Genomic DNA, 27576 nt, shown 5'->3' with positions numbered 1-27576 from the left:
AGGATCAAGCCATGGGACCCACTAATATTTCAATCTTCTCATATGTGCGAAGAAACGAGAGAGAAACCGTTCATTTTTACAGCTTTCCATTTTTGCCCCTGTCTTCTCTCCATGTATGCACTGGAACACAACGAAGACCACTTATTTGACATAACAAGCCATTTTTACCAGTTATAAAACCCCTAGCAAGCTATGAACGAGAAACGTAAAAAACAAAATTGAAAAGCTCCGATTGAGCTACAACTGCAATATGAGAAGACAAAAAACAAGGAATCCAACATTCTAACTCAAGCAATACTTGGATCTGGTTTGGGAGATGATTTTCTTTTACAAATGGTGATGTTGTTATTATAGGGTCAAGCTCAATGAGTTCGGTGTTACCATGGGAGATGCAAGAAGAAACTAGAAGCGTTGGTGGACAAAGAAAGATAGTGAGGGTGGGGAGTTGATTTATTAAATTATTAAATTATAAAAAATAATAATTAATCCGTAAAATTGATTTATTAATTTATTAATCAATGGGTGACTGGTGGTTAAACTTAAACAATATAAAGGAGAAATAATTTCAATTATTATTAAAAAATAATAATTTTATTACAACCATAATATTTGTTTTTTGGTTAAGGATATTTTTGTCTTTTTGAACTCAATTACATTTCTCTCTTTTCATTCTCTATTCAACCAAACAAAAGAAATATGAAAGAAGTCTCTTCTTTCATTCCTATTTCTTCTCTCTTTCTCTTATACCAAACAATATATTAAATCTACTCTATTTCTCTTATTTTTCTTTCTTTTCATACTCTCTCTCACCTCTTTCTCTCTTCTCTTTTTATTTTTACAACCAATCAAAGCATAAGTGACATAGAAATATATGATTCCCTTCCCTTGACTTGACTGAGCCAAACTGATCTTAAAGTACAGAAATGCTCAGTTTTGTAAGAGAGAAAAATAGTACTATATGACGTCGTGAATCCTGCCCAAAATTTATAGTACATAAATGAAACGTCGTCAACTACAAAGAAAACTTAGAAAAACTTACTGCAATAATTTCTATTTGAAAATTTGGAATACTTTTGACTTTTTTTCAAAGTCTAAACAATACCTAACTCAACCTGCCTAACTTAAAATTATGATGAACAGAACTGCAGTAACATGGTTGCAACATTGAACGCTTCAAATAATACCAAGTTAACAGCTAACAAATAACTAAGCAGAGAGAGGCAACCCTCTTCTAACTGAACATATACATGACAACCAACACTCGGGTGATCAAGCAGCTGGACCACGGCCTGCATCACGACCACGCCCGAAGCCCCTTCCCCTTCCACGACCTCGGCCTGCACATCATCAAACAAAAATTAGTACAGGCATCCTTAAATAATTTTCAAATGCCAAGACAAGAAGGTAACACGACAACAAGAGTAAAAATTGGCAAGTTCAAATTAAGTAATTTTCTTATGGGGCTTGATTTAATAGGAAGCATCGCGTAATGCAAATAGCACACAGCAAAATATTTGACTGGACTAAAATAAACAAATTTGTTCTGTATGACAGCACACAACTGGTATTGATCAAACTTCATTTGATAATACTTTATACATCACAACTTATTTATATCCGGAAACCTGAAATTGGTGGACTCAAATGCTTACCACGTGGGGCAGGTGGTGCATCATATTCACCATTGTCGTAATACCCAACTGGTTGGGCACCATATCCCCGTCCTCGTCCCCGGAACGCACGACCCCATGCACGGCCACGGCCTCTGTCACCATAGCCACGTCCACCATCACCATATTCCATACCCCCATTATTGTACATTCCTACAAAGAATAAATTGTGTAGAAATAAGATCATTTTTTATTTTTAAAAGAAACCATAAAGAATAAATTGTGTAGAAATCAGATAATTTTTTATGTTAAATACAAGAGAAAGCATTTATGATAATTCTATAATCCACACTGCACCTAATTACAGTTAAATAAGCAAAACAAAAGACGCAGCAATACCTCTGCCTCTACCCCTGCCCCTTCCACGACCTCGCCCCCTTCCTCGCATTCTTGGTGAGCCTTCTGTTTCAAAGTTATATTCAACAACTAAGCATGCATAATAAGAAGTGTTCACTAGTTTGAAATATCAAAAGAAAAGACTATTAATTAACCTCCTTCGTCTTCATATTCATTTAGAGGTTTTACTTGATCAACTGGAATAGGAGGTTGATATCTGCATGAGGAAAAACAACTTAGATCTAGCCGACAGATAATACAGTTAAAAATCAAAACAAAAAAAATGGAATTTTAAAACATAGTGCGAAAGACAACCACATCTGTAAATCATGACTGCAACTAATTAGAGATAACAGTTTAATATTTAGTTGAACCCATGCATTAGTAAGACTCAAGCAAATAATTAAAAGTGTAAAATTGTAAACTAATAAGCTAAAGAAATCAAGCCCTTCCTTCCATCAGTTTACATCAAAGTCAGATAATCATAAGTACAAAGGCACGATTAACATAGTATTTGTCGCACTGCTTAAAGTCAGAGGTCTAATATGTTCAGTCGTACTTGAGCAGAGGTCTAATATGTTCAGTCGTACTTGATGTTGCTTTTGAAAAACCAAGTACAATTAAAAGTCGAATGCCAAAGGAAACATGCAAATAAATCTTAGTGAACCTATACATACGAAACTTTTTTCTAAAATAACACGATTGGTCGGGAATTTAAATAGACAAAGGGGGATTTAAGGGATAAAAATTTAAGAAAAATCTCTATTTTTTTAGAAGCTTGGAAATTGTGTTTGATATAAGAAAGCTAAAACATCACGAGTATATTTTACATAATTGATTCATATGTGCTTCATTAAAACCTTGGTCCTTTCTCATTTCCGATTCATCAAGCTAATATAAATCTTGTAACTATAAATAGTAAAAATTGTTCTGGACATCCATAGAAAGATAAAATGATACATTTAGTTCAGGAAAAAAAAAAAACACCATGAATGCTTTAATATAAGGCAAATGCTAACACGTGCATTCAACTTTTAAAAGTCAAACTATTGTTTTTTTCAAAGTAAAATTTCTACTTGGGGTTCCTTAACATGTGCCCTAACTTAGGGAACATGTCGGCAAGACCCTTAATATGATTAAGCTAATATTAATTAGTGCCAAAAGAGTTTGCTTCAAAAATAACTAAGCCCATAAAAGATAAAGCACGTATCAACATGATTTAAAGATAAGATGCCATACAATATCATGAAAGTTCTTACCCTGTGGAGGATGTATCCAGCTGTTTCTTTGACAAGGTAATTGTGATCATTGAAACATGACGAGTAGTCTCCAAACTGAGCAAGTAAAACACAAAAAGAAAACAATCACACCCATGCACATAAATTGTTTGACAAGGTAGTATAGAGGAAAAAATAAGCCATACGGAAGAAGGCCTTCTTCTAGTGGTTCCCATGTGTCAGTTATATCAGTTGATCCAATTTGAGTGTTCTGATGCAGACCAACAATCCTTCTCTGAAACAAGTAGAAAGAGCAGTCACAACAGTGAAACCAACAACAACAAAAAGCCAACCAATTTACTGCTAGAGATATCGACCCCTCACTTTTATTAGTTCAGTAATCATTACGGTCTTATTTATTGCACGTCCCATTGCTTTGACAACAATTTCATCAGATCCTTTCTCCTACAGAAAACACATGTAGGTAAATATTGAAAGTCAAGCAAAAATTGAAAAAATATATTAGTTGATTAGAGATAAATTGATACTTGCATGCATGTATCACACCAAACAAAATAAAAGAGAAAAGTCCTGAAAACAGCAAAAACTCATGTAAAATGATAAAGTAAAAACTAACCTAGTAAAAACAAAAAACCAGAGTTGGCTAAAGCGAAAATAAGGAAGTGCAAATGGTGAGATAGTGTTTAATAAGTTGGTTTTGTGGAGTTGACTTTGCAGTTGGGCCTAAAAATTAAGATTGTATCAAATCCTATCATGGGTTCATTGCGAGCCACTCGCCACATTATCCATTTGGCCCAATAGCATTCAACATAAGGGAATTTGTCGAGAAGGAATATCTCCCCCCCCACATAAAACTTGCATTTGAATATACCTTCACTCTGGCAGGGAATGATTGTCCTCTCCAAACCTACATTCTATCACTCTGGCAATCAGTTTTCAGTTTTCACATTCAAATATACATTCACTCTGTCTGTCTATCTTGGACTCGGTTTACTCGTGGATGACACTATGACTTGTATGACCTTCTCTTTTCTAGGTTTATGGTTTTATTGCATTTCCGATGACACTACATTTCAATCAACTTGTTTTCTCTATATGCAGCGTGAACTTTCCTATATACTCCATTCTGAGTACTAGTTCCTTATCTTATGAGAATTTATTCATGAACAGCACACTAAAAATTAACAAGTTATTAATACTCAAATCTTAAAAGTTACACACTGTATTACATTACATTACATAAACATACAGTAGAACAAAGTTTGGTACTACTAAAAATCTGAAACACAATTTCTCAAAAAATCTGAAACACAATTTTCAGTTAGGCATTAATCCTATCTATCCAACCTACTTCAAATTTAATTAGAATGTAATTATCTAATAAGAATGGTTTAATTAAGTACTATTTACTAACTTGAAAGAGAGTGGTAGCATAAGTGATATAGTTTCTCATTCTTCCTTGAGTAGTAATGCGGATCTCATTTTCGTTAATTGGAGCATCTGCTTTGGGCTTCTCTACCCTCTGATACCTATCCATCTGAATAATCAAAATCAAAATCAGAAGAATCAATTAGCGATAAACGTTTAATCGAAGCATTAATTGATGAATCTAGGGTTTATAATATTGAAGAGAGAAAAACAGAAAGAGATACCGTTAGCGTTGAGGCGAGGTTGGTTGGGAGGGTAGATTTGGGCGAATATGGCGATGATAGTACTCTCTCTGAGTTTGCAGGTTTTGGGGATATGGTGGGTTTGAATGTTGAGGGAGAGAAAAGGAGAAAGAAAATCGATTAATTAATTAAGCAGATTAAAAATGCTGATGAGTAGGGTTATGTGGTCGCGGTCTCATTGCCGATTAGACCGCTAAACTCATCTGGACCGTTACTATTACCCAATGGGCTTTTATGCTTCAGCCCACCAATCATATGGGCTTTTAAGCATCACCTCAATGAAGGAAAATTGCTCTTTTCGCCCCTTAATTGCCCCCAAAATTGAGGGTATTTTGGGGTTTTTGGGGGCTGATAGCAATTCAAGGGGCTAGATGATCAATTTTCACAAAGAAGATCTTTAAATAATGTACTAGGAAAAATAGCTCAAATTTGAACCTTCGAGTTGCTTATTTAATAGGTATTTTATAAACAAAAGTCAAACGTGTGTCCTCTAATTTAGGGGAGAAAACAACTTGACCAATACACAACATGCTACAAGAAAAATCCATTGGCTACTGGTGAATTATCTCATGAATAAAATGGCAGATCGTAAAGTGAGATGTGAATCCGAAAACAATGATGTGTCTAGTGGTGCTCTGGTTGCAGTTCAAATGCTTATGCTACTCAACAATGCGACAACAACAACAATGTTGTTAGGAAGGGAGAGGGAGAAAAGAATCCCAAGGAAAGAAATTGGTCAATGACTTAATATTAAGATTAATCACATTGATGAACCGGGAAGATGAAGAAGTATCAATTTGTTGTAGACGTATATGCGGTGACAATCTATTAATCCAATATATTAAGAAACAAAGGTAGGTGCTTGATTAAAAATTTCAACAAGACTAGGGATAATTGGTTCGACCGTGTAAAAAGCAAGAACTAAAATGTTCAAAAAAAAAAAAAAAAAAGATGAAAACTACTCGTTAGACATTTGACCAAATAGACAAGCATAGTTAAATGACACTCAATTTTTTGCAATAACTACAAAATAAATGGGTTAGAAATAAATAAGGATAGACGGTACAAGAACTACGCACTAACTTTAAAGAACACGTAAATATGTATTTTTATATATAGATATATGAATATTCAACTTTCAATAAAGTTCTCATAAATTTTTTTGTCATTTAGTCACCCTCTTTCTCTCTGTCAGAAACGAAAGTCAAACTTATGTCCTATAAGTAAGAAGAAAAAAAACTCAACCAATACACAACATACTATAAGAAAAACTCATTGGCTAAGACCGGTGATTCCTTTGTCAAATAAAATGGGGAATCGTAAAGTGAGATGTGAAACCCAAAACAATGGTGATGTGTCTAGTGTCGTTCTCGGTGTAGTTCAGGGGCTTCTGCAACTCAAAAATGAAAGCAGTAGCAGCAGCAACAACAACAACAATGTTGTTATGAGGGGGAGGGAGAAAAGAATTTCAAAGAAAGAGGTTGATCAAAGACTCAATAGTAATAAGATCAGTGAGATTGATGAACCAAAAAAGATGAAATATCGATCTATTGCAGACATATATGCGGAGACAAAACCCATTAATCCTCAAAGACTCGTTAGTAATAAGATCTGTGAGATTGATGAACCAAAAAAGATGAAATATCGATCTCTTGCAGACATATATGCGGTGACAAAACCCATTAATCCTCAAAGACTCGTTAGTAATAAGATCTGTGAGATTGATGAACCAAAAAAGATGAAATATCGATCTCTTGCAGACATATATGCGGTGACAAAACCCATTATTCCAAAAAATTAAGGAACAAAGGTATGTGCTTGATGAGAACTTTCAACAAGTTTCTTAGTCAAAAAACAGCTGGGGATAATTGGTTCAACCAGATGATAAGAGTATAATTAGTATTGAGTGATTATCTAGTATGATAATCTTACAGCGAGCTAAATAAAGTGTGTAATGTGAAGGCGAGTTTAATTTGATCATTGATAAATAATTGTTGTATTTTTATTTTTAATAAATATGGGTACCAACTTATATATTCAATTCAAAGCTATTTGTAGGCTCGTTATTTATTCATTTTAATTTCTCGGCAATTGTCTAGTTCTTATTTGTTACTATTTTATGTCTTTTACTATATTACAACACCAGCGCTTCTTATTTTTTAGTGAAATCAAATCCATTGAATTTTTAACATTAATGTCTTAATTTCTTTTTTGACAATATTAATGTCTAAATTTCTTTTTTGAAAATATTAATGTCTAAATTTCTTATGAATACATTAAAACCTAATTATGCTTTGATATCATTGTGTGATGTGATAAGCTTGCATGTAATGAGTTGAGTCTAAATTTTTGATGAAGACATTAAGACCTGGTTATGCTTTCCACCGATTGGGCAAGTCTCCTTTCACACCAATGTTCATGTTCTTAGCTTATATCCTATTTTTAATTTTCATTTTGATTATACTCCCTTATTTGGTAGAGTTTCATTTTAATTTTTTTTTTTTGACGCATTTGGTAGAGTTTCATTGATTCATGAGACTTAAGCACAAAGACCAAAACCCACTTTATTGAGCAAATTTTATGTAAATAATGAGTGAGGATTTTCGATTAATTCATGGGTAAAGATCATGTGCAATATGGTCCAACTCGTCTAAATTTTTTTCAATTTTTTTTGTGAAATATGAATAATAATAATAATAAATAGTATATATTATACTCCTTCCGGATTTGAATATAAGAAAAAAATTATTTTATAAGTTTATTAAATAAAGTATGTATCTGCATACATATTTTATTTAATGAATCTAAGAAATTATTTTTTTGCTTATATTTAAAATTGGAGTAATTTTTGATTAAACACTTTAGAGAATTCAAACTCTAAAGTATTGCATTTCAATGAGAAAAAAACACATTTGTTATTCATCCTCGTAATTTTCATTTATTCATCCTCATTTGTTATTCATGGTAAAACCGAGTACACAAGTTGAATTATTTCGCTATAAACATCAATGTTTTATCATAGGGATGCTTTCCTTTAGCAATACAAAATCCTGATAGCACAACACTTTTTTTATTTTGCAGCAACGTCCACATACATTCATGCTTCTTATTAAGTGTGGTTGGACTTATATTTATCTTGAGATAAATAGAGCCGTTACAATGTAGCAGTTGAGAGATAACCAATTGTCTGTTGCAATTTTATGATCTTATACAATCTAGTACGACTATGATTTTATATGTGACTGTTGTTAACCAGTTGTCCGTTGATACATGACTCGTTGGTAAAAGAATACATGACCTATTTGGTAAAAGAATACATGGTATTAAAGCTTTGATATGTGACTGTTGTGTAACCAGTTGTCCTTTGATACATGACCAGTTGTCGGTTAAACAAAATTGCTATGGATGAAAACTAGTCGTTAGAAAGTTGACCAAATAGACAAGTATGGTTAAATGACAATCAATGTTCCGCAATAACTACGAAATAAATTGGATAAAAAGAAATCAAGAACGGCCGGAGAAGAACTACACATTAACTTTAAAGAACAGGTAAATATATACTTTTATATATAAATATATGAATATTCAACTTCCAATAAAGTTCTCATAAATATTTTTGTCATTTAGTCACCATCTTCTCTCTGTCAGAAACAAAAGTCAAATTTGTGTCCTCTAAGTAAGAAAAAAAAAACCTCAACCAATACACAACATACTACAAGAAAAACTCATTGGCTCGAACCGGTGATTCCTCTGTCAAATAAAATGGCAAATTGTAAAATTATTTGTCATCCATTCACCCTCTTTCTCTCTACCAGAAACAAAAGTCAAACTTGTGTCCTCTAAGTAAGTAAAAAAGACTCAACCAATACACAACATACTATAAGAAAAATTCATTGACCCAGACTAGTTAATCCTCTCTAATAAAATCAAGAACGACCGGAGAAGAACTACGTAATAACTTTAAAAAACAGGTAAATATGTATTTTTATATATAATTATATGAATAGTCAACTTCCAATAAAGTTCTCATAATTTTTTTTGTCATTCAGTCACCTTCTTCTCTCTGCCAGAAACAAAAGTCAAACTTGTGTCCTCTAAGTAAGGGAAAAAAAAACTCAACCAATACACAACACACTACAAGAAAAACTCATTGGCTCAGACTGGTGATTCTCTATCAAATAAAATGGCAAATCGTAAAATTATTTGTCATCCATTCACCCTCTTTTTCTCTACCAAAAACAAAAGTCAAACGTGTGCCCTCAATTAAGTAAAAAAGACTCGACCAATACACAACATACTATAAGAAAAATTCATTGGCCCAGACTAGTTAACCCTCTCTAATAAAATGACAAATCGTAAAGTAAGATGTAAAACCCAAAACATCTACGATGTGTCTAGCGACACTCTGGTTGTGTTTCAGGCGCTTATGCAACTCAACAATGAAAGCAACATAATAACAACGTAGTTAGGAAGGGAAGAGAGAAAGGAATCCCAAGAAAAGAGGTTGATCAAAGAATCAACAATACAAGATTAGTGAGATTAATGAACCAGAGACTGATACTTCAACTGCTTGATGAACTAGGCGCTTATGAAGTATCAACCTCTTTAAGATTTATCATTTTATTAGAGAGGATTCACACAAGAGCAATCACAAGGATGCTAAACAAAATTCATCAATTCATCTACTTATAGCAACACACTACAAAACTAGGTGAAGAAGAGGATTACATCTTGATGTAGTCTTGAAGGATTCTTTGAGGGATTCTTGGAGTTGATAGATGAAATTATTGTTAAATTCACTTTTACATATTGATTTTTTTTTTTTTTAACTTTCATATTGAAATTATCGACGCTTGAAATACACGTGATCATGTATTAGTATTATTTTACCAAGAATACCACCTCATTTTCCGATTTTTCACCAGTCCTGCAACAAAGCCAAATTTTAGAGTTTTCCACACCAAACTTGGTTCGGATGCAACTGGCCAGTCCGGTTGCGGTTAAATTGGAGAAACATTTAAAAATTTAGATTAAATTTAATTTGTGGAGTAAAATCAAATTACAACAAATTGGTATTCAAGTGTGTAAATAGGACACAAATAGCTGAAACTATAACTAAACAGTTGCATACCACTGCAACCACGACTGTCGTCTTTTGGACAGAACCATTCTGAACGTTAACACTACCGTTAACACTTGACACTACCTCTAACTCAAGCTGCCGAACATAAAATTATAGATGTTACATGAGAAAGAATACAAAAACAAAATTGCGGGTACACGGCTGCAACACTGGGCATTTGAAATAATATAAAAATAATAACTGCAAATCTAACAAATAACTCTTCTAACAAGACCATATACATGACAACCAACACCCAGGTGATCAAGCAGCTGCTCCACGGCCAGCCTCACGTCCACGACCTCTTCCCCTTCCACGACCTCGGCCTGAAAACCACAAAAAAGTTACACACCATTCACTTAAGTTTTTGAAGAAAAGGCAAAAGAATATTATGTGAACAATAAGCAAACAGCAGCACAATAAGTGCTTTAAAATTTTACTACAACGTCCATTGAAGTAACTTGAAAAACAACAACTATAAAATGCCTAAACAAGAAGGTAACACAAGGGACAAAGGAAACCAACAGATAAGATGAGGAAAACAATTGCTGATTTCAAATTAAATAATTCTTCTCTGTAGCTTGATTAAATTGGAAGCATCATGTAAAAGAAATAGCAAACAGCAAAATATTTGACTGGACTAGAATAAACAAATTTATTCTGTATGGTGGAACACAACTGGTATTAATAAAACTTCATTTCATAACATATTTATATATAACAGCTTATCCATATCTAGAAACCTGAATTTGGTGGACTCGCATGCTTACCACGTGGGGCAGGTGGTGCATCATATTCACCATTGTCATGATACCCAACCGGCTGGGCACCAAAGCCTCGTCCTCGTCCCCTGAAAGCACGACCCCATGCACGGCCACGCCCTCTGCCACCATAGCCACCACCACGCCCACCATCCCAACCATCACCATCCATACCACCGTTATTGTACATTCCTACAAAGAATAAATTTGTGTAGAAATGAGAAAATTTTGTATTTTAATAGGAACCATAAAAGGATTCAAGAAAGAATGTTTGATCAATCTATGATCTATACTGCATCCAATTGCAGTTAAAGATGTGAAACTAAGTACTCAGCAATACCTCTACCTCTTCCCCTGCCCCTTCCACGACCACGCCCCCTTCCTCGCATCCTTGGCGAGCCTTCTGTATCAAAATTAATGTTAACAACTACTGACAGTCTGACACCCATAATGATCACAATTTTTAACTTTTTGAAATACCAAATAAAAAACTTTTAACTCACCTCCTTCCTCTTCGTATTCATTTAAAGGTTTTACTTGATCAGCTGGAAGAGGGGGTTGATATCTGCATGAGAGAAAAAACGACTTAGATCTTGCCAACAGAGAGATCAATAAAAATAACCAAAAAAAGAATTTTCAAACACAGTGGGAAAGACAACCAGACTTGTGTATATCATGACTGGACCTTAATGCTTGCAAACTTGTATATTTAATTGACTCCCTTCCTTTCCCCATCCCTCCCTCTCCCCCTCCCTCCTTAACTAGTGATCAAGTAGTGTGCATTAAAATAACTAAGCCTATAAAAAGATAAAGCATCCAATTAACAGCATAATTTAGAGATGTCGTGCAATATCATGAAAGTTCATACCCTGTGGAGGATGTATCCAGCTCTTTCTTTGACAACGTAATTGTGATCATTGAAACATGACGAGTAGTCTCCAAACTGAGTAAGTAAAACACAAAAACGAAAAAAATCACACTCATGCATAGAAAAATTAATTTCACAGGGCAGCATAGAGGAAACAATAAGCCATACGGAAGAAGGCCTTCTTCCAGTGGTTCCCATGTGTCGGTTATATCAGTTGATCCAATTTGAGTGTTCTGATGCAGACCAACAATCCTTCTCTGAAACAAGCAGACAAAGCGGTCACAATAGTAAGACAAAAGAAAATGCCCACCAATTTATTGCATAGAGATATCGACCCCACCTTTATTAGCTCAGTAATCATCACAGTCTTATTTATCGCACGTCCCATTGCTTTGAGAACAATATCATCAGATCCTTTCTCCTACAGAAAACAAATGTAAAATATTAGTCGATTCCAAATAAATTGATATTTGCATGCATGGAATGGATCACACCAAACAAAAGATAAGTCCTAAAACCAGCATAAAATTGTGAGTGAAGTATACATTAAACAAAAAACAAAATATATATGGCAAAAAACTGGCTACATCAAAAATAAGAAAGTGCTTCAAGGGATATTGGACAAACCAAATTCCACATTGACTATAGGTAGTATCTAATCAATCCGGTTGGGCAATCCTATATGGTATCAAATCCAATCCTATATCCGTTGTTGAGCCACCCACCATATTATCCATCAGGCCCAATAGCATTGGAAGTTAGGAGACTTGTTGAGAAAGAATATCTCCCCCTGATTATGGCTTGATAAAATGAGGAACTATTTCCCTCCCAACCTTCATTCTATCACTCTCGCATTTGAATGTACTTTTGCTCTGTCTGTCTATCGTCTATCTTGGACCTTATTTTCTTGTGTGCGTCACTATGACTTTTGTTCTGTCTGTCTCTCGCATTCCCTCTCTTTGCTTTTTCTCTCTTGCATCAAACGTGTTTTTTCAAGAAATTCCTTTCACCGATTGATTTAGTAAATCCACTTTTGCTTTACCGAGTATCTTCTTCAATTTGATAGCCCTCCTGTTATCCAGTTCTTTACATGAAATTGTTTTTCAATGCACCCATTTCCAATTTATGGTTTTATATATACACGACACGAGTCTTTCTAAACACTGCATTTTGACTTGTTCGTGTTCTGGACTAGGCCAAGACCCAATCCGCGAAGGATCCATGTATCAACCAAATAGAGAACACAATGTTCAACAATACATGAGTTTACCCCGTGATCAAATCACGGCCCCCTAATGACAATTCAACGACGATCTGTAACTCACACACGCTAGTTTACTAGTAACCGAATAACCGTCACCTGTAAAAGGTCTCTAACCCTTGGTGAAAGATACATTCTCAACTCTGGTTAAACCTCTAGGTTCTCCTAAAACTAAAACCCTAGTTTAATTAAAACAATTATTATTATTATTAGTATATATAATAAGAAAGAATGCATTAAGCAATTACTAACTTGAAAGAGAGTGGTAGCATAGGTGATATAATTTCTCATTCTTCCTTGAGTAGTAATACGGATCTCATTTTGGTTAATAGGAGTATCTGCCTTGGGTTTTTCCACCCTCTGATATCTATCCATCTGAACTATCAAAAACAAAATCAAATAATAATCAATCAATTAACAATGATAAACATTATTAAAGTCGAAGCATTAATTCAATCTAGGGTTTATACAGTTATGTCTAACAGATACCGTTTGTACTTGTGAGTGAGTGAGTAAGATGGAAGCGAATATGTGAGAGAAATTTTACACGCACCCGAGCAGAAGAAAAAGTCTGATGAGTAGGGTTACGTGTTCGCGGTCTCATTGCCGATTAGTCCGCTACCTGGACCATTCTAACAAATTACCCAATGGGCTTAAATTGCCCAGCCCACTCATTATAAAATAAGAAATACTAACATGTTTAAGAAAAAAAAAACAACTACGATTTTATTGATTTGGTGAAATATTACTGTAATAGTATTGCAATAATATAAAAATATTAGTTGTGACATGTAGTAAACTCCCTCTTAGACGAATTGTTCGAGAGATCTCGAGTCCAATTCCTAATGTGAGTGATTTGTGAACAATTTTTTGTCAGACTTCCGTATACATTTCTATATTGTACTTCATACTTGACATTTACTTGTATTTTGACAATATCTTGAACTATACAACTCCTTTTGAAGTGAATGAAAGGCACTGATTTCCTAACATCCATTACTGCATTTACATATGCAATTCATCATTAGGAAATCTTCCTTGCAATGTCACGCTTCATTGGCAATGAATGTCGAAAAAGAACCGAGAATCCATGCAGCATTAAGGGCATGTTTGGTTCAACGAAGGAGAGGGCGGGAAGGGAGGAAAGATATGTCAATTAAATATATGTTTGGATCAAATGAAGGGTGAGGATGTGAAGGATTTTAATTAAATATATGTTTAGTTCACAAGAAGAAGCGAGGGGTTTAAATTAAATTTACCATTTTATCCTTAAAATTTTATAACACTCGTGTTTTAAAAACTTAATATTAATTAAAATTTTATTTTACATGTAAGAAATAACAATCATAGATGAATCTAGCTCAAAAAAAAAAAAAATCTAGCTCAAAATATTTAAACCGGTTTGAATAATTTTCAATCAACAAAGAAATGTTGATTAATATTGTTCTTCATACATGTATGAGTAATTGGCTAGTACTATTTTCCAGAAAAAAATAAAAATAAAAAGTACTTAGAGCTAGTGCTGTGCTGCCCCAACATTCAACCTGAACTTTGATGAAGGCTAAGATTTATTAGAAACAGCAAGTACAATATGTACCTTACAAGATGTACAGCAAGTACAATATGCACTTTACAAGATGTAAATTTACAAGAGGAAGAAAAGTCCCCTAACAGGTTGCCAAAAACGAAACCAAAACAGGGACAATGAATAAAACCAACGTAGGAAATTGAGGATAATTTTGAAATTGTATCTTGAAATTGGTTAAATCAAATGAATAATACCAACGTAGAAACATCAAAATGTTTTAGCAGTTACTTTGTCAAAAAGTTATAATAAGGGTAATATAGGAATTTTAGAATAAATTGACGATAATTTTGCCCATATAATAAAACTTTAGAGAGCTCCCCTCCCCTCCAAATCCCCCCAATTTGGGGGAAGCAAAAAATGAGCTTATGAGGAATTTTGCTCCCCTCCTCTTTCCTCTCATCCTAAAAATTGAACCAGACAGTCGCTAAACCTAAAGAACCATTGAACGAGCAAATTATACACATCACAAATCGGAAGTTTTACAATATGTAAGAAGTTAGAACCCATATTATCGTTAGTAATTCAATTACCTCTTGTAGAAAAATGTCTCGTAACTACGAAACCAAGAAAAAACACAACTCAAATTGTAAATGTAATATATATACACTATTTTCTTGAAGTCCTAAACGAAAAGGATGCAAATTGCAATAAAGCAGGTGCTAGATTTAAATTTCCATTTGCATACAATTGAATTTTTTTTAAAACAATAGACTCGAGGTTAAGAGTTAAAGAGATGATGAGTAAAGGAAGACTAGTACTAATTATATGGGAAAACAGACAAGAGTATACAAAGAGTATTAAGGTCTAGAATAAGTATATAAAGAGTAGCACTCATAGGTCACCCACCACCAAACACAGTATTGTTGGCAGAGACTATTGAGAAAAACTCAAATACCACATAAAATAGAGATAATGACTGAAATGGATGTATAAAGAGTGCCATCATTCATATATAAACCAATTTTTAAAGGATAAGTTCGACCTAATATAAAAACCTAATAATACGACGACAGAGATTCCTACCCAAAATTTCAATTTTTCAATTTTAGAAATGAAACGTCAAGTGCAAAGCAAGCTTGAATTTTGATGCAATCATTTCTATTTCTATATAAGAAAATTAACAAATTCGACTCTTTTTTCAAAGTCTAAACAAAAGAAATATATCTAACTCAACCTCTCCAACTTAAAATTATAGATGTTACAAGGGAAAGAACTACAAAACCAAAACTGCAGGAACATGGCCGCAACACTGAACGACTCAAATAATACCAAATAACTAAGCAGAAAGGCACCCTCTTCTAACTAAGCAGCTGCTCCACGGCCAGCATCTCGACCACGTCCACGGCCTCTTCCCCTTCCACGACCTTGGCCTGCAAACCATTAAAAAAAGTTTACTATCAACCACTAAATTTTTTTGTTAAAAAGGTGACTATTTATTATTTGAATTGAACAATAAGCAAACAGCAGCACAAGTGCTTGCAAGTTTTACTACAATGTCCAAATAAGTAGGGAGAAAACTTAAAATGCCGAAACAAGGTAACACAAGGGGCAAAGAAAACTAACAAATGGAAAACAATTGGTGAGCTCAAAAAACTAATTTGCTTCTGCAGCATGTGTAATGCAAATAGTACAAAACAAACTATTTGACTGGACTAGCACATAACTGGTATTACCGAATCTCATGATAACACATGAATAAAATTAATCAAATGTGTGCTCTTGGATGCTTACCACGTGGGGCAGGAGGTGGTGCATCATATTCACCATTGTCATAATAACCAGCCGGCTGGGCACCATAGCCGCGTCCTCGTCCGCGGAAAGCACGACCCCATGCACGGCCACGCCCTCTGCCACCATAACCACGTCCACCATCCCAACCATCACCACCATATTCCATACCACCATTATTGTACATTCCTACAAACAATAAATTTTGTTGAGACATGGCGTAATAAATAGAATATTAGATTGAGATATTATCTTCCTTATTTTCGTCTACTAACTATTTCTTATTTTCTTGCATACATCTCTGATGTAGTTAATTGGATATAGGCCATATATAATCCCTATATTTATTTATTTTCCTTTGTACAAATTTCATTATAAATACAACATGTTGAGATCTAATCTCTCAAATCATTCGGCACCAAACCCTTATTCTCAGTCAGTCATCCAATTATAGTTAAATAGGAAAAACAAAGTATTGAGCAATACCTCTACCTCTACCCCTGCCCCTTCCACGACCACGTCCCCTTCCTCGCATCCTTGGTGAGCCTTCTGCATCAAAATCATAGTTAACAACTACACATGCCATAATAATCACAAGTTTCACTCTTTAAAATATCAAAGAAAAGACTATTAATTCACCTCCATCCTCTTCATATTCATTTAAAGGTTTTACTTGATCAGCTGGAAGAGGAGGTTGATATCTGCATGAGGAAAAACAACTTAGACCCAAAGAGAACACAATTAAAGAAATGAACAAAATACAAAATTTCCAAACATAGTTGGAATGACGGCCAGACTTGTGTAAAATGTAAATCATGACTGGACCTTAATACTTAGGGAGTTGAATACTTCGATTGAATATTTATTAGTAGAAGGCAAAATTAGAAAAGCAAAAAATAAAAAGTAAAAAATTGTAACCATTAGAAACTAAAAGATTACTAAGTTAATGAAACCAAACCCTTCATCAGGTAAGAATAAATACAGCAGCTCGATAGACATAGTAGTTACTAGTTACTACACTCCGTGAAGTCAAGGGTTTAGCATGCTATGAAGCATTAACACAAGCACCAAACACAACATGAACATGTGGACACCGACCAGTATTAAATTGAGAAACTAATGCGGTAAAATGCAATTTTAATACATAAAATGTATGTATTGGCGTTATGATGGTGAAATACACCGAATACACATTCAACCTGAAGGGTCGGTGCCACATGGACATAGCTAACATGTTTCATCGTCCTCAAGTAGTTTGCTTAACAAATAACTAAGACTATTAAAAGATAACGCATCTAACCGCACAATTTAGAGGTACTTACCCTGTAGAGGATGTATCCAGTTCTTTCTTGGACAACGTAATTGTGATCATTGAAACATGTCTAGTAGTTTCCAAACTGTGCAAGTAAAACACAAAACAAAAACGAATCACACCCACGCATACATGAATTATTGAATAAAATAAACCATCAATTTAGTCTCTAAACCTCACTCTCCAATTTAGTCCATCAACTATCTAAACATCATAAGTAATCCCTAAAGTATAAGAAATCCATCAATTTGATCTCCAAAGTTTATGAAATCCGTCAATTTAGATTCAAACATCTTTAATAGCAGAGACTCAATTGATGGATATTATATATTTCAGCGAGGGACTCCCTATTATATTTATATAGTTACGAGACCAAATTGATAGTTTGTTAAAAATTATTCGACAGGATAACATAGTAAAAACAATAAACCATACGGAAGAAGGCCTTCTTCAAGTGGTTCCCATGTGTCAGTAATATCAGTCGATCCAATTACAGTGTTCTGATGCAGACCAACAATCCTTCTCTGAAACAAGTAAACAACATATCAGTCACAATATAGTAAAATAAACAAAATGCCAAACCAATTCAATCCATAAATATATCTACCCTCTCACCTTTATTAGCTCAGTAATCGTTACCGTCTTATTTATCGCACGTCCCATTGCTTTCAGAACGATTTCATCAGTTCCCTTCTCCTACATAAGAAAAACACACATTACGCAAAAATTAAATTAAATGTCACAAAAAATAACAAAACATCAGTTCATTATAAGATAAATCGCTAAAATCATTGTAAAATCAGAAAGAAAAAAACATTCGCTTGGCATTAATCCTATCGAATATACTTCTATCGAAGAACAATTATTAACATGAAATTAAATTTAAAACAGTAATTAATATGAAATTATCTAATAAGAATGGATTAATTAAGTACTAATTACTGACTTGAAAGAGTGTGGTAGCATAAGTGATATAGTTTCTCATCCTTCCTTGAGTAGTAATGCGGATCTCATTCTCGTTAATAGGACCATCTGCTTTAGGTTTCTCCACCCTCTGATATCTATCCATCTGAACAAACAAAAACAAAATCAAAATCAAAATCAGAAGAATCAATTAGCGAAAAGCGTTGAATCGAAGCATTAATTGATGAATCTAGGGTTTATAATATTGAAGAGAGAAAAACAGAAAGAGATAGATACCGTGGTTTGTGAGGTTGGGTGGATGGGTTTGGGGGCGAATATGTGAATGAATGAAGGAATGATAGATAGTACTTTTTCTTTCTTTCTCTCACGCAGTGTTTACAGGTTTTGGTTTGGGGATATGGATTTGATTTGTGGTTTTAATTTCAGGCCGAGAAAAAAAGATACACGTGAAGATTGTAAGCTCTATCTATAGATGAAGGCCCGTGTGAGTAGGGTTTTTGGTCGCGGTCTTATTGCCGATCCGATTAGACCGCTAAACTCATCTGGACCATTACTATTACCCAATGGGCTTTTATGGACAAGCCCACTCATTACAAATAACAGTTAAAGTGGTTGTTTATTCTCTTTCTTCTTTTATTTTTTTTAATTAATTAAGGTTGCTCTTTTCTTTTTTTTTTTGAATAATAAAAAAACATTATACCAACAATGAATTGATTCAAGTGGTAAGAGTTTTGATTTTCTTAAGTATATGATCATGGATTCGATTTTTGGCAAAAAAATTGGTTAACAGGGGAGAACTCACCTTGTGTGCCTTACAAGTTCCCCCAACGAATATTAGTCATCGATAACGGCGATATAAACTTCATACCAAAATCATGACAACAAAAAAGAAAAGTCGTTGGGGGAACTATAAAAATTAATGATTTAGTATATGTTTAATGTTTAGTATAGTTAGTGCTATTTGGATAATAAGATAATCCATTCAATAATTAGTGCTATTGGGATTGGGATACTTGCTACTTTGACTGTGTGGAATATTTTGTGCACAACAAACAAGTTGGTTTTTAACAACGTCTAGCCAAATAAATATGCACTCGATGATTGCAATTATTTATTCTCAACTTCAACTCACTCATCAAGCATTTGGAACTAACCGCAAAGTCTATTGTGCAAGAGCAGCACAAGTCTTGCACCGTGCAAGACTTTATTTAATTCGTTGGATGCATTAAGATCTATCAGAATATCCTACAGCCTCAACACCAAATAATTTCCAATATTTTTTCTTTCTCTCTCATCTAATTGATTTTTTTTTCTCTCATCCAATTAACCGCACCTCTATCTTTGTGCCTCCTCCACTCACCTGCAAAACAACACCTCTCACCACCATCATGCCTTCACATCAAGAACTTCCATAGTAAGAAAAAAATATTTTAAATCCTCTTTTCCTATAGATCCAGCAGTGTGTAACACTGCATTTTTATTTTATTTTGACGCAACACTACAATTTTATACATACTGAATTTGAAAAATAGTAAGAAAATTGTTTTGATCTGCGTTTTCATGATCATCAAATAATTCCTTAGAACTTTACAAAGTGATATTGTCTTGCAATTGTAAAATTAATGATAACAAAATTTTAAGAATCATTTTGTTTTGTTTGTTTAATAAAAAAGGATTATTTGTTTTAATTTTCTGTTTTCCCACGCGTGGCTACGTATAAAATTAATTTGTTTTAATGTTGGTCATAATTTGGACTATGTCTTTCCAATTTGTTTGTAATTTTCTGAAGGCACAGACAAACTATGATGATCAAGAAGGAATATAAGATTTAGAAGTTTTTAATTTTTTTTTAGTAAAAGAATAGCAAGAGTTTCAGATGAAGAGGTGGACTTTTCAAGTGACAGAGGAGAGAGAAAGAAAAAAATAAGGAGAATGTTAACTTGTGCTCTTAAGGCACATGTTAAGAAAATAAATGTGAAAAAAATTTATTGAACTTGTGGTGTATTCAATTATCTAAATATTAAATTATTTGTATTATTAAATGATATATTTCTATTTTTAGGTAGCTTAACATGTACCCTTAGGGCACAGGTTAACATCACCCAAAAAATAATTATTTAACTAATTAATAAAAACTGTGTCAAAAAAATTAATAAAAAACTAATTAATATGATATACTATGGTACATGTACAATCTTGTAGATTAATTTGATCCAACGAACATAACAAGTCTTGCACGGTGCAAGACTTAGGTGACTCTTTCACCTTAGACAAAGCCCATATTACAATGATGGTGAGCTAGCAAATGTTAAATAGAGTAGAATGCAAAGAGAAACATAAACGACAGCTAGGGTTTCATAGAATACCAATAGCTTAACATAAAATAAGGATTACAAGAGAATTTATAATCATACCTAATAGGGAATTTTTTTTTCTACCCCTACATTTATCTCTTTACCCCAACATATTTTAAAATATTCCTATTTTACCCTTATTTTACTCTAGTAAATTTTACCCGAACATTTTTTTTCCGATATGTTAATTTTACCTGAACACTATTCAAAAAAGTGTTCCGGTTTTTTTTTCGTTGTTCACTTTCCAGAAAAACAGTTACCGAAACACTTATACCAAGTACTCCCTCCGGTCCTTTTTAAAAGGAACACTTAGGGCAAAAAATTTGGTCCTTTTTATAAGAAACTTTGACCAATTTTCAAATGTTTTAAATGTTCAATTTCACTTATGCCCTTATTTATTATGAGAGAGAATTTAAAAATAAGTAAGTTAGTTGAATAAAGAGTAATTAAATAAGGGTATACATGGAATAAATTAAAATTTATAAGAGTATTAAATGAAAATAACTATGTTAAATGGTTGCTTCTAAGGTGATGGGTCAATTAAGTCCCTCACCGGTGTACCACTTAATTTGACCATTGGATTAAATAATCCCACATGATCTCATTATTCATTATCACACTTGATCTATCTCTCTCCTCTCAACTTCTTCATCGTGGCAAATGGCAAAGAAACATACTCTATCTCCGTCCCCCGAATTCAACCTTCGGATGTAAATCCAATCTTAAAAAAACATTATAGGTTTGGTTTGTATTTTATTTGGACAATTTTTTCTTCAAAATTAAAAACTGGATTTTGGTTTTAAAGGAATTTGTGGGAAACATGAAATGAGTTTTGAGAGTAAAACCGGAATTTAACACTTTGTATTTTACTCTTTTACTCTAATGGTCAGGAAAAAAATCCAATCTTCACTCCCTACACTCCTTGCAGGGGTTGCTGCTGGGAGATTAGAGAATAAGGAAACGATGTACTACTCATGAAAGAAAGCAAAAATTGTCAATACAAAAATTTTAAGAAAAAATTATCCATACAATTCTCCAAACAAAAATTTTTCGCAGGCAAGATCAAATTGAAATTGAGTAAACCAAATTAATGCTTTCTTTCAGGTTGGTTTTAGTTGTGAAAGTTGGATTTAAATCAGAGGATGATGAAGACATTTTTTTCCAGATACAAAAGTTGAAAGGAGAGAGAAAGAGAGTACAAGATCTAGTGTGGTAGTGTCTAATAAGATCCTGTAGAATTATTTAATCTAGTGGTTAGAATGAGTGGTATACCGGTGAGGGACTTAATTGAGCCCTCACCTTAGACACCACCATGTTAAATGTGCTTCATTGGTCTATGTGATTTTTTCAAAGTGTTTCTTATAATAAGGACCGGAGGGAGTATTCCGGTTTATTAACTTTGTTTGCAAGTTGCAACTTTTGTCGCTGTCATAGTTTTCCATTCTTACGTCACTACATTTTATCTTCTCAAATGAAACAACATCTTATACTTCTACTTCCTCCTCCTCTGTTTTGTCCTCTGTTTTTTCTTCTTTAGTATCATGTCCAATATTTTAATTTTCATCTATGATACCATCATTAATGTCACCACCATCTTCTTCTTGTTCTTATTCCGGGTCAAATTTTTTAGTAGTTTGATTTGTCAAAAAACATAGGTGAAGATTGTCATGGCTTTTATGAGCTTGATGTGTTTTGAGAGATATTTGAAAGCATCAAGGAAGTTCCAAGTTTCCAACCACCATTGTTGGGCTTGTTTTTAAAAGTTTTTGTTTTGTTGATGTTTTCTTTATGATGATTGGCTTTAATGTTTGAATGACGGAAATCAGATTCGAAGGCTAAGGAATGTATTTCGCAAACAAGAGATGTTGGGAGATAGTTATGTGGCGAGCTTCGTACCGGACGGCAATACTTGGAGGAAGATGGTGGTGGTGGAGTGGTGGGAGAAGACGGTCTTGTTGTTGTTATGAGTGAAGGATTGAGGCGGATGGGATTGGGGGAAGAGAGAATAAGTGGTGTTGAGCGAGAGGTGAAAATTAAAATGGTTGCACATGTTGTGAAACAGAGGTGTTGTTGAAGAAACACTCAAGGAAACCAATTAACAAACCGGAACATTTGGCTAAAGTTGTCCGGTAAATATAAACAACCCAGAAAAGTTGCATACCGGAATGGTTGGTTTGGAGTGTTCCGGTATGCAAATTAATTTAAAAACTAAAAAACGTACCGGCACACTTTCATATGAGTGTTTCGGTTTGAAATTGTTACCGGCACACTTTTGTATGAGTTTTCCGGTAACAACTTTAAACCGGAACACTCATATGAAAGTGTGCTGGTATGCATTTTGACACTTACTTTCTTTTTTTCCTTTTCTCACACCGGCACACTTTTTCTAAAATGGGTAGATTTTTTATTTTTTTTTATTTTTTATAGTTTTACCTTCTATATGAGGACATATTAGTCCTTTCAATTTTAAATGTTGGGGTATAAAGATAAATGTTGGGGTAGGAAAAAAAAAATTCACCTAATAGACTCTAACTTACTAGTATAAAGGCCCAGTAACTAAAGCCCAATACTTTATTGTCTAACATCTATCCTCAAACTCATAACAAGAAGCATTATGAGTTTGTCAAACAAAATACGAAAAACATACTAAAAAAAATAAACTTCTAACATACAAAAAAATATAAACTTCTAACATCATCCCTAAAGCTAAAGCTTACTATGTTGGAACAAAATTGATTTAAAAATGTTCCCCCTGAGCTTATTAAAGTTTTGATGATAACAAAGTATTAAATGTACAATTGGAGATACTAAAAATTTATTTTAAGTGTGCATAACTAACTTAAAGACAAGTTCTGAAGAAAGGCCAGAAGATGAACACTCAGAGGTTCATAATGATTCAGAGGATATCAACGTCAGAAGTTATGACTATCAGAGGTTGAGAACTTCAGGACTTGATAACTCAGAAGCTAGCTAAACTCTGAATTGATCTTGGTTTCTGTGAAGATTCGTCCATGAAGGTCAACACTTTTACCAATGAAGAAAACGACCTCTCAAGAAGATCAGAACAGCATCTTACATTTTTCCTAGTCTCTAGGAGAGAACGTGACTTGTCTGGTCTCTTAGCTTAATATGGAAAGTCTTCTCTGCACCAGGTCAAAGTTACTGAAACTCTTACTCTATTTTGGATTACACCCAAATTGCATCAAGACATATGCAAGAAGACAAGCTTATCTTCATCAACGGTCATATGCAACGACTACTTCTCTTAGTGATATAAATACTAGATGAAGTGGATTGCATAAATACAACACACGCACGTACAAGCTATTATTCTTATAATCCAAGAATACAAACTCTCATCCTCTGAACCGAGAATTTCAGTCATACTCAAATACTTTGAAGTCTTTGTGTACTCATTGTATTTTATCATTAAGGTTCTTTAAGAGTATTGTATTACACTTTCAACAAACTTTATTTACATTCTTAAGCTTGAGAAGTCTCTTGCTGTGTGCTTGAACATTGTGTAGAAGTCTCTTGCTGAGTGCTTGAGCATTTGTAATCTTGTGTGATTATAGTGAAATCCCTTGGTAGTGCAAGGGGACTGGACTACTCTCGTTTTGTGAGAGGAACCAATATAAATCTGCTGTGTGTTTCTCTCTCTCTCTCTCTCTCTCTGATTCCCTTTGTGTGTTTGATTTATTTATCCGCTGCTAAGTACTTGTGTTCAAAGTTGAAAAAGTTTTAACATATTTAAAACACAATTCAACCCCCCCTTCTTGTGTTTTCACACCTTCATACTAAGCTTTAAGCTTGTTATAAATAAACCCCAAAAACAAACCAAACCAATTAAAATCATGATCAACAGAGAGGAGCAATTCACAGTCAACGGAGAAACCAAAACAAATTAATCCAACATCCAATCCAGTCCAAGCTAACCAAAACAAAACCAATCGAACAAAAGAATCAACCAACAGAGAGATGCAATCAGAAGTGCAATGCAATCAGAAGAAATAATAGGGAGAAGTGCAATGCAATCGGAAGAGAAGTGTAATAGGGGGAGAAGTGCAATGCAATCAGAAGAGAAATGCAATACAATCAGAAGAGAAGTGCAATAGGGAGAAATGCAATGCAATCAGAATAGAAGTGTAATACAATCAGAAGAGAAGTGCAATAGAAGGGAGAAGTGCAATGCAATCAATCAGAAGAATCAAACCAGAAAGAAATTCAAATCACAATAAACAGAACTCCTTAGCTCAACAAAGACATAAAGTCCTCATGTCTACGGTATGTCCCAATCAGCCTCCTGAATTGTGGATCCCGAGGAATTTGGGAGAGTCAAACCTTTTACAGAGGAGGCTGACATAGCACGAGGCTGGGTAGAGAGAAACTTTTGAAATTGCTCAACAAGATCAAATGCTTGTGAAATAGTCTCGGGTGAGTATATGTGACCAATGCTAGAACCCACCATAGTAGGAGCAATATCAACAACATTGGATGAAGGAGACCTAAAATCCGTTCTACTTACCTTTAACAATTTTGGACATTGTGATTTCCAATGACCTTTTCCCCTACAAAATGAACATTCATCAAAACCAATAGCAGCCCTCCCTTGAGGTTTTCCTTTGTGAAAAGGAGCAGCAAAAACAGATGAAGGATTCGAGATAATTCCTCTTGCTTGATGTGGGTTAGACTGAGACTTAAGCCTAGTTTCTTCTGCCAACAATTCACTAACCACTGAATCAACCTTAGGAAGAGGAATACGATGCAAAATAGCTCCACGAAGTCCCTCAAAATCATCACGAAGAGCCATCAAAAGTGGAACCAAACATTGTTCTTCTCTATGGTCATTGTATGCTTTAACAACTTTCAATTCAGGTGATTCCATAAGAGCCAACTGATCCCATAAATTAGTCATGGCCGAATAAAATTCATGAATTGTCATATTATTCTACTTAAGCTCCCTGATATCACTCTCCAGCTTATACCGTTTTGCAAAATTGGACTGCTCATACAAACGTTTCAAATGCTCCCAAACCTCCTGAGCAGTATCAAATTTTGCCAACTGCATGCCTATCGACTAAGAGACTGAATTATTTATCCAAGTAATAACCTTTGAATTATTTTTATTCCATGTTTTCAAAGCTTCCGCATACTTATCAACATCTTTTCTATCCATTGACTTAACAGAAGTTCCATCAATATAACTCCACATATCTTTTCCTATCAAAAAATTCTTCATTACATAGCTCCAATAAAGATAATTTTCTCCATTCAATTGAACACTTATAGATTGAAGAGAATCATCTTTATCATTATTCATTATTATCAACTATGAAACAACCAAAAAACACTACCGGATGTCAAAATATTTTATCTCAAATACCAAGTACCAATTGGAAACCGTGGCCCTCCTTTTGTCTCAAATTCCAATTTTTTTGTTTGCTCTAATCCAAAATAAAACAAAAGAACGGTGGCACTAGCCCTCCTTATCTAACAATAGTACCCAATATTCAACAAGCAGCAGCGATCCAAAATCCAATCAATCAAAGAATTCAAAATTCAAAGAAAAGAAAAAGTAGTACCCGAAATTGTGAAACGATCTAATTTTCCACAACTGCAACAATCACAGCGATAATTATTGCTCTCGTCGTCCTTCAGTAAGTTTCTTTCAAATAATAGCGAAATCGATCAAGCTCTTTGATACCATGTTAAATAGAGTAGAATGCAAAGAGAAACATAAACACGGCTAGGGTTTCATAGAATACCAATAGCTTAACATAAAATAAGGATTACAAGAGAATTTATAATCATACCTAATAGACTCTAACTTACTAGTATAAAGACTCACTAACTAAAGCCCAATACTTTATTGTCTAACAGCAAACATGGAGATGAGATGAGATGAGGATACCATGATTCTCAAGGTTGATACAAGTGTGTTGATAAATCCAATAAAAGAGGGTTATAATTGTCTAATCTGTATGCACTATGGCAATTATCAACTTGGTTTCTTTGCCAGTGCCAGCTCGGGGATCTCTATTGTTCTCCATACTATTCAAGCTCTTTGTATAGGAATCAAAATATATTGAGAAGTGGGCTATAGAAAACTTATGTGCTATTCTGACTCGCTGAATGTGGTACAATTGATGAAGATGAACACTCTGTGGTTTCATCATTATGCAAATCTTTTGGAACTCATGAAATTATCTTATTAAGAATTGAACAATTTCTATTCATCATATCCTCTAGGAGAAAAATTCTTGTGTAGACTTTCTCGCTAAGTTGCGAGCTAATAGTTCAAATCATCTTGTCACGTTCAATGAACTCCCACAATGTTTATCATATGCTTTATTGGATGATGTGTTAGGTGTGTCTTCTCAAGGACTTAGTTTTCATTTTCTTTTCTCATGTAACAAAAAAAATTAATTATTTATTATGATGTATCTACGATATCTACTTTTGATTTATAAATTAATGGTTGATCGAGATTTACTCATTTTATACTTTAAAGTTAATTACTCATTTTAAAATATTCGGATCTCATTTAAATAGATGTAGTGCGGATTAAATAAAAATAGTAATTTCATTATTAAGATACTTGATTAGGTAGAATAGAAAGTTCCATTAATAAAATATTCTCATGAGAGTCTCGTGAGTTTAATTAAGTTGATAGAAACATCGCATTATATATGCAAGAGTTGGATTCGAAACCTAAACACTTCAATTATTCACTTTTTAAAGTGT

At 33.9% G+C, this 27576-nt stretch overlaps 4 protein-coding genes across 11 annotated transcripts; all 4 read right to left on the bottom strand.

Annotated features, from left to right (window-relative positions):
* Positions 1-964: 964 nt before the first annotated feature.
* On the bottom strand, positions 965-5055 carry LOC123914438 (ribonuclease P protein subunit p25-like protein). Its single transcript, XM_045965595.1, has 9 exons — positions 4897-5055; positions 4659-4781; positions 3608-3688; positions 3430-3518; positions 3266-3340; positions 2162-2223; positions 2010-2072; positions 1653-1823; positions 965-1337 (listed from the first exon to the last, which is right to left on the bottom strand). Exons 2-9 carry the CDS (start codon positions 4779-4781, stop codon positions 1270-1272), a joined length of 732 nt encoding a protein of 243 aa, XP_045821551.1. The 5' UTR covers positions 4897-5055; the 3' UTR covers positions 965-1269.
* A 4864-nt stretch (positions 5056-9919) lies between these two features.
* Positions 9920-13561, bottom strand: LOC123914436 (ribonuclease P protein subunit p25-like protein). Of its 8 annotated transcripts, none has more exons than XM_045965590.1 (9): positions 13480-13561; positions 13179-13301; positions 12006-12086; positions 11834-11922; positions 11666-11740; positions 11301-11362; positions 11138-11200; positions 10807-10989; positions 9920-10362 (listed from the first exon to the last, which is right to left on the bottom strand). In XM_045965590.1, exons 1-9 carry the CDS (start codon positions 13528-13530, stop codon positions 10301-10303), a joined length of 789 nt encoding a protein of 262 aa, XP_045821546.1. In that variant the 5' UTR covers positions 13531-13561; the 3' UTR covers positions 9920-10300. The 8 variants fall into 8 exon arrangements, with proteins under 8 accessions (XP_045821546.1, XP_045821548.1, XP_045821547.1 ...); XM_045965592.1 differs by having other exon boundaries at positions 13416-13510; XM_045965591.1 differs by having other exon boundaries at positions 13179-13306; positions 13416-13507.
* A 2034-nt stretch (positions 13562-15595) lies between these two features.
* Positions 15596-18930, bottom strand: LOC123914437 (ribonuclease P protein subunit p25-like protein). The gene is made up of 9 exons (XM_045965594.1): positions 18755-18930; positions 18501-18623; positions 18170-18250; positions 17990-18078; positions 17565-17639; positions 16882-16943; positions 16729-16791; positions 16246-16431; positions 15596-15884 (listed from the first exon to the last, which is right to left on the bottom strand). Exons 2-9 carry the CDS (start codon positions 18621-18623, stop codon positions 15817-15819), a joined length of 747 nt encoding a protein of 248 aa, XP_045821550.1. The 5' UTR covers positions 18755-18930; the 3' UTR covers positions 15596-15816.
* Positions 18931-25111: 6181 nt separating this feature from the next.
* On the bottom strand, positions 25112-25747 carry LOC123914987. The gene has a single exon (XM_045966147.1). It carries the CDS (start codon positions 25745-25747, stop codon positions 25112-25114), a length of 636 nt encoding a protein of 211 aa, XP_045822103.1.
* Between the last annotated feature and the right edge of the window lie 1829 nt (positions 25748-27576).

Source organism: Trifolium pratense, linkage group LG3 (genome assembly GCF_020283565.1).
Source record: "Trifolium pratense cultivar HEN17-A07 linkage group LG3, ARS_RC_1.1, whole genome shotgun sequence".
NCBI classification, from domain to species: Eukaryota; Viridiplantae; Streptophyta; class Magnoliopsida; order Fabales; family Fabaceae; genus Trifolium; species Trifolium pratense.
The sequence above is the reverse complement of the archived record's forward strand: the minus strand, read 5'-3'. Positions and strand labels throughout refer to the sequence as shown.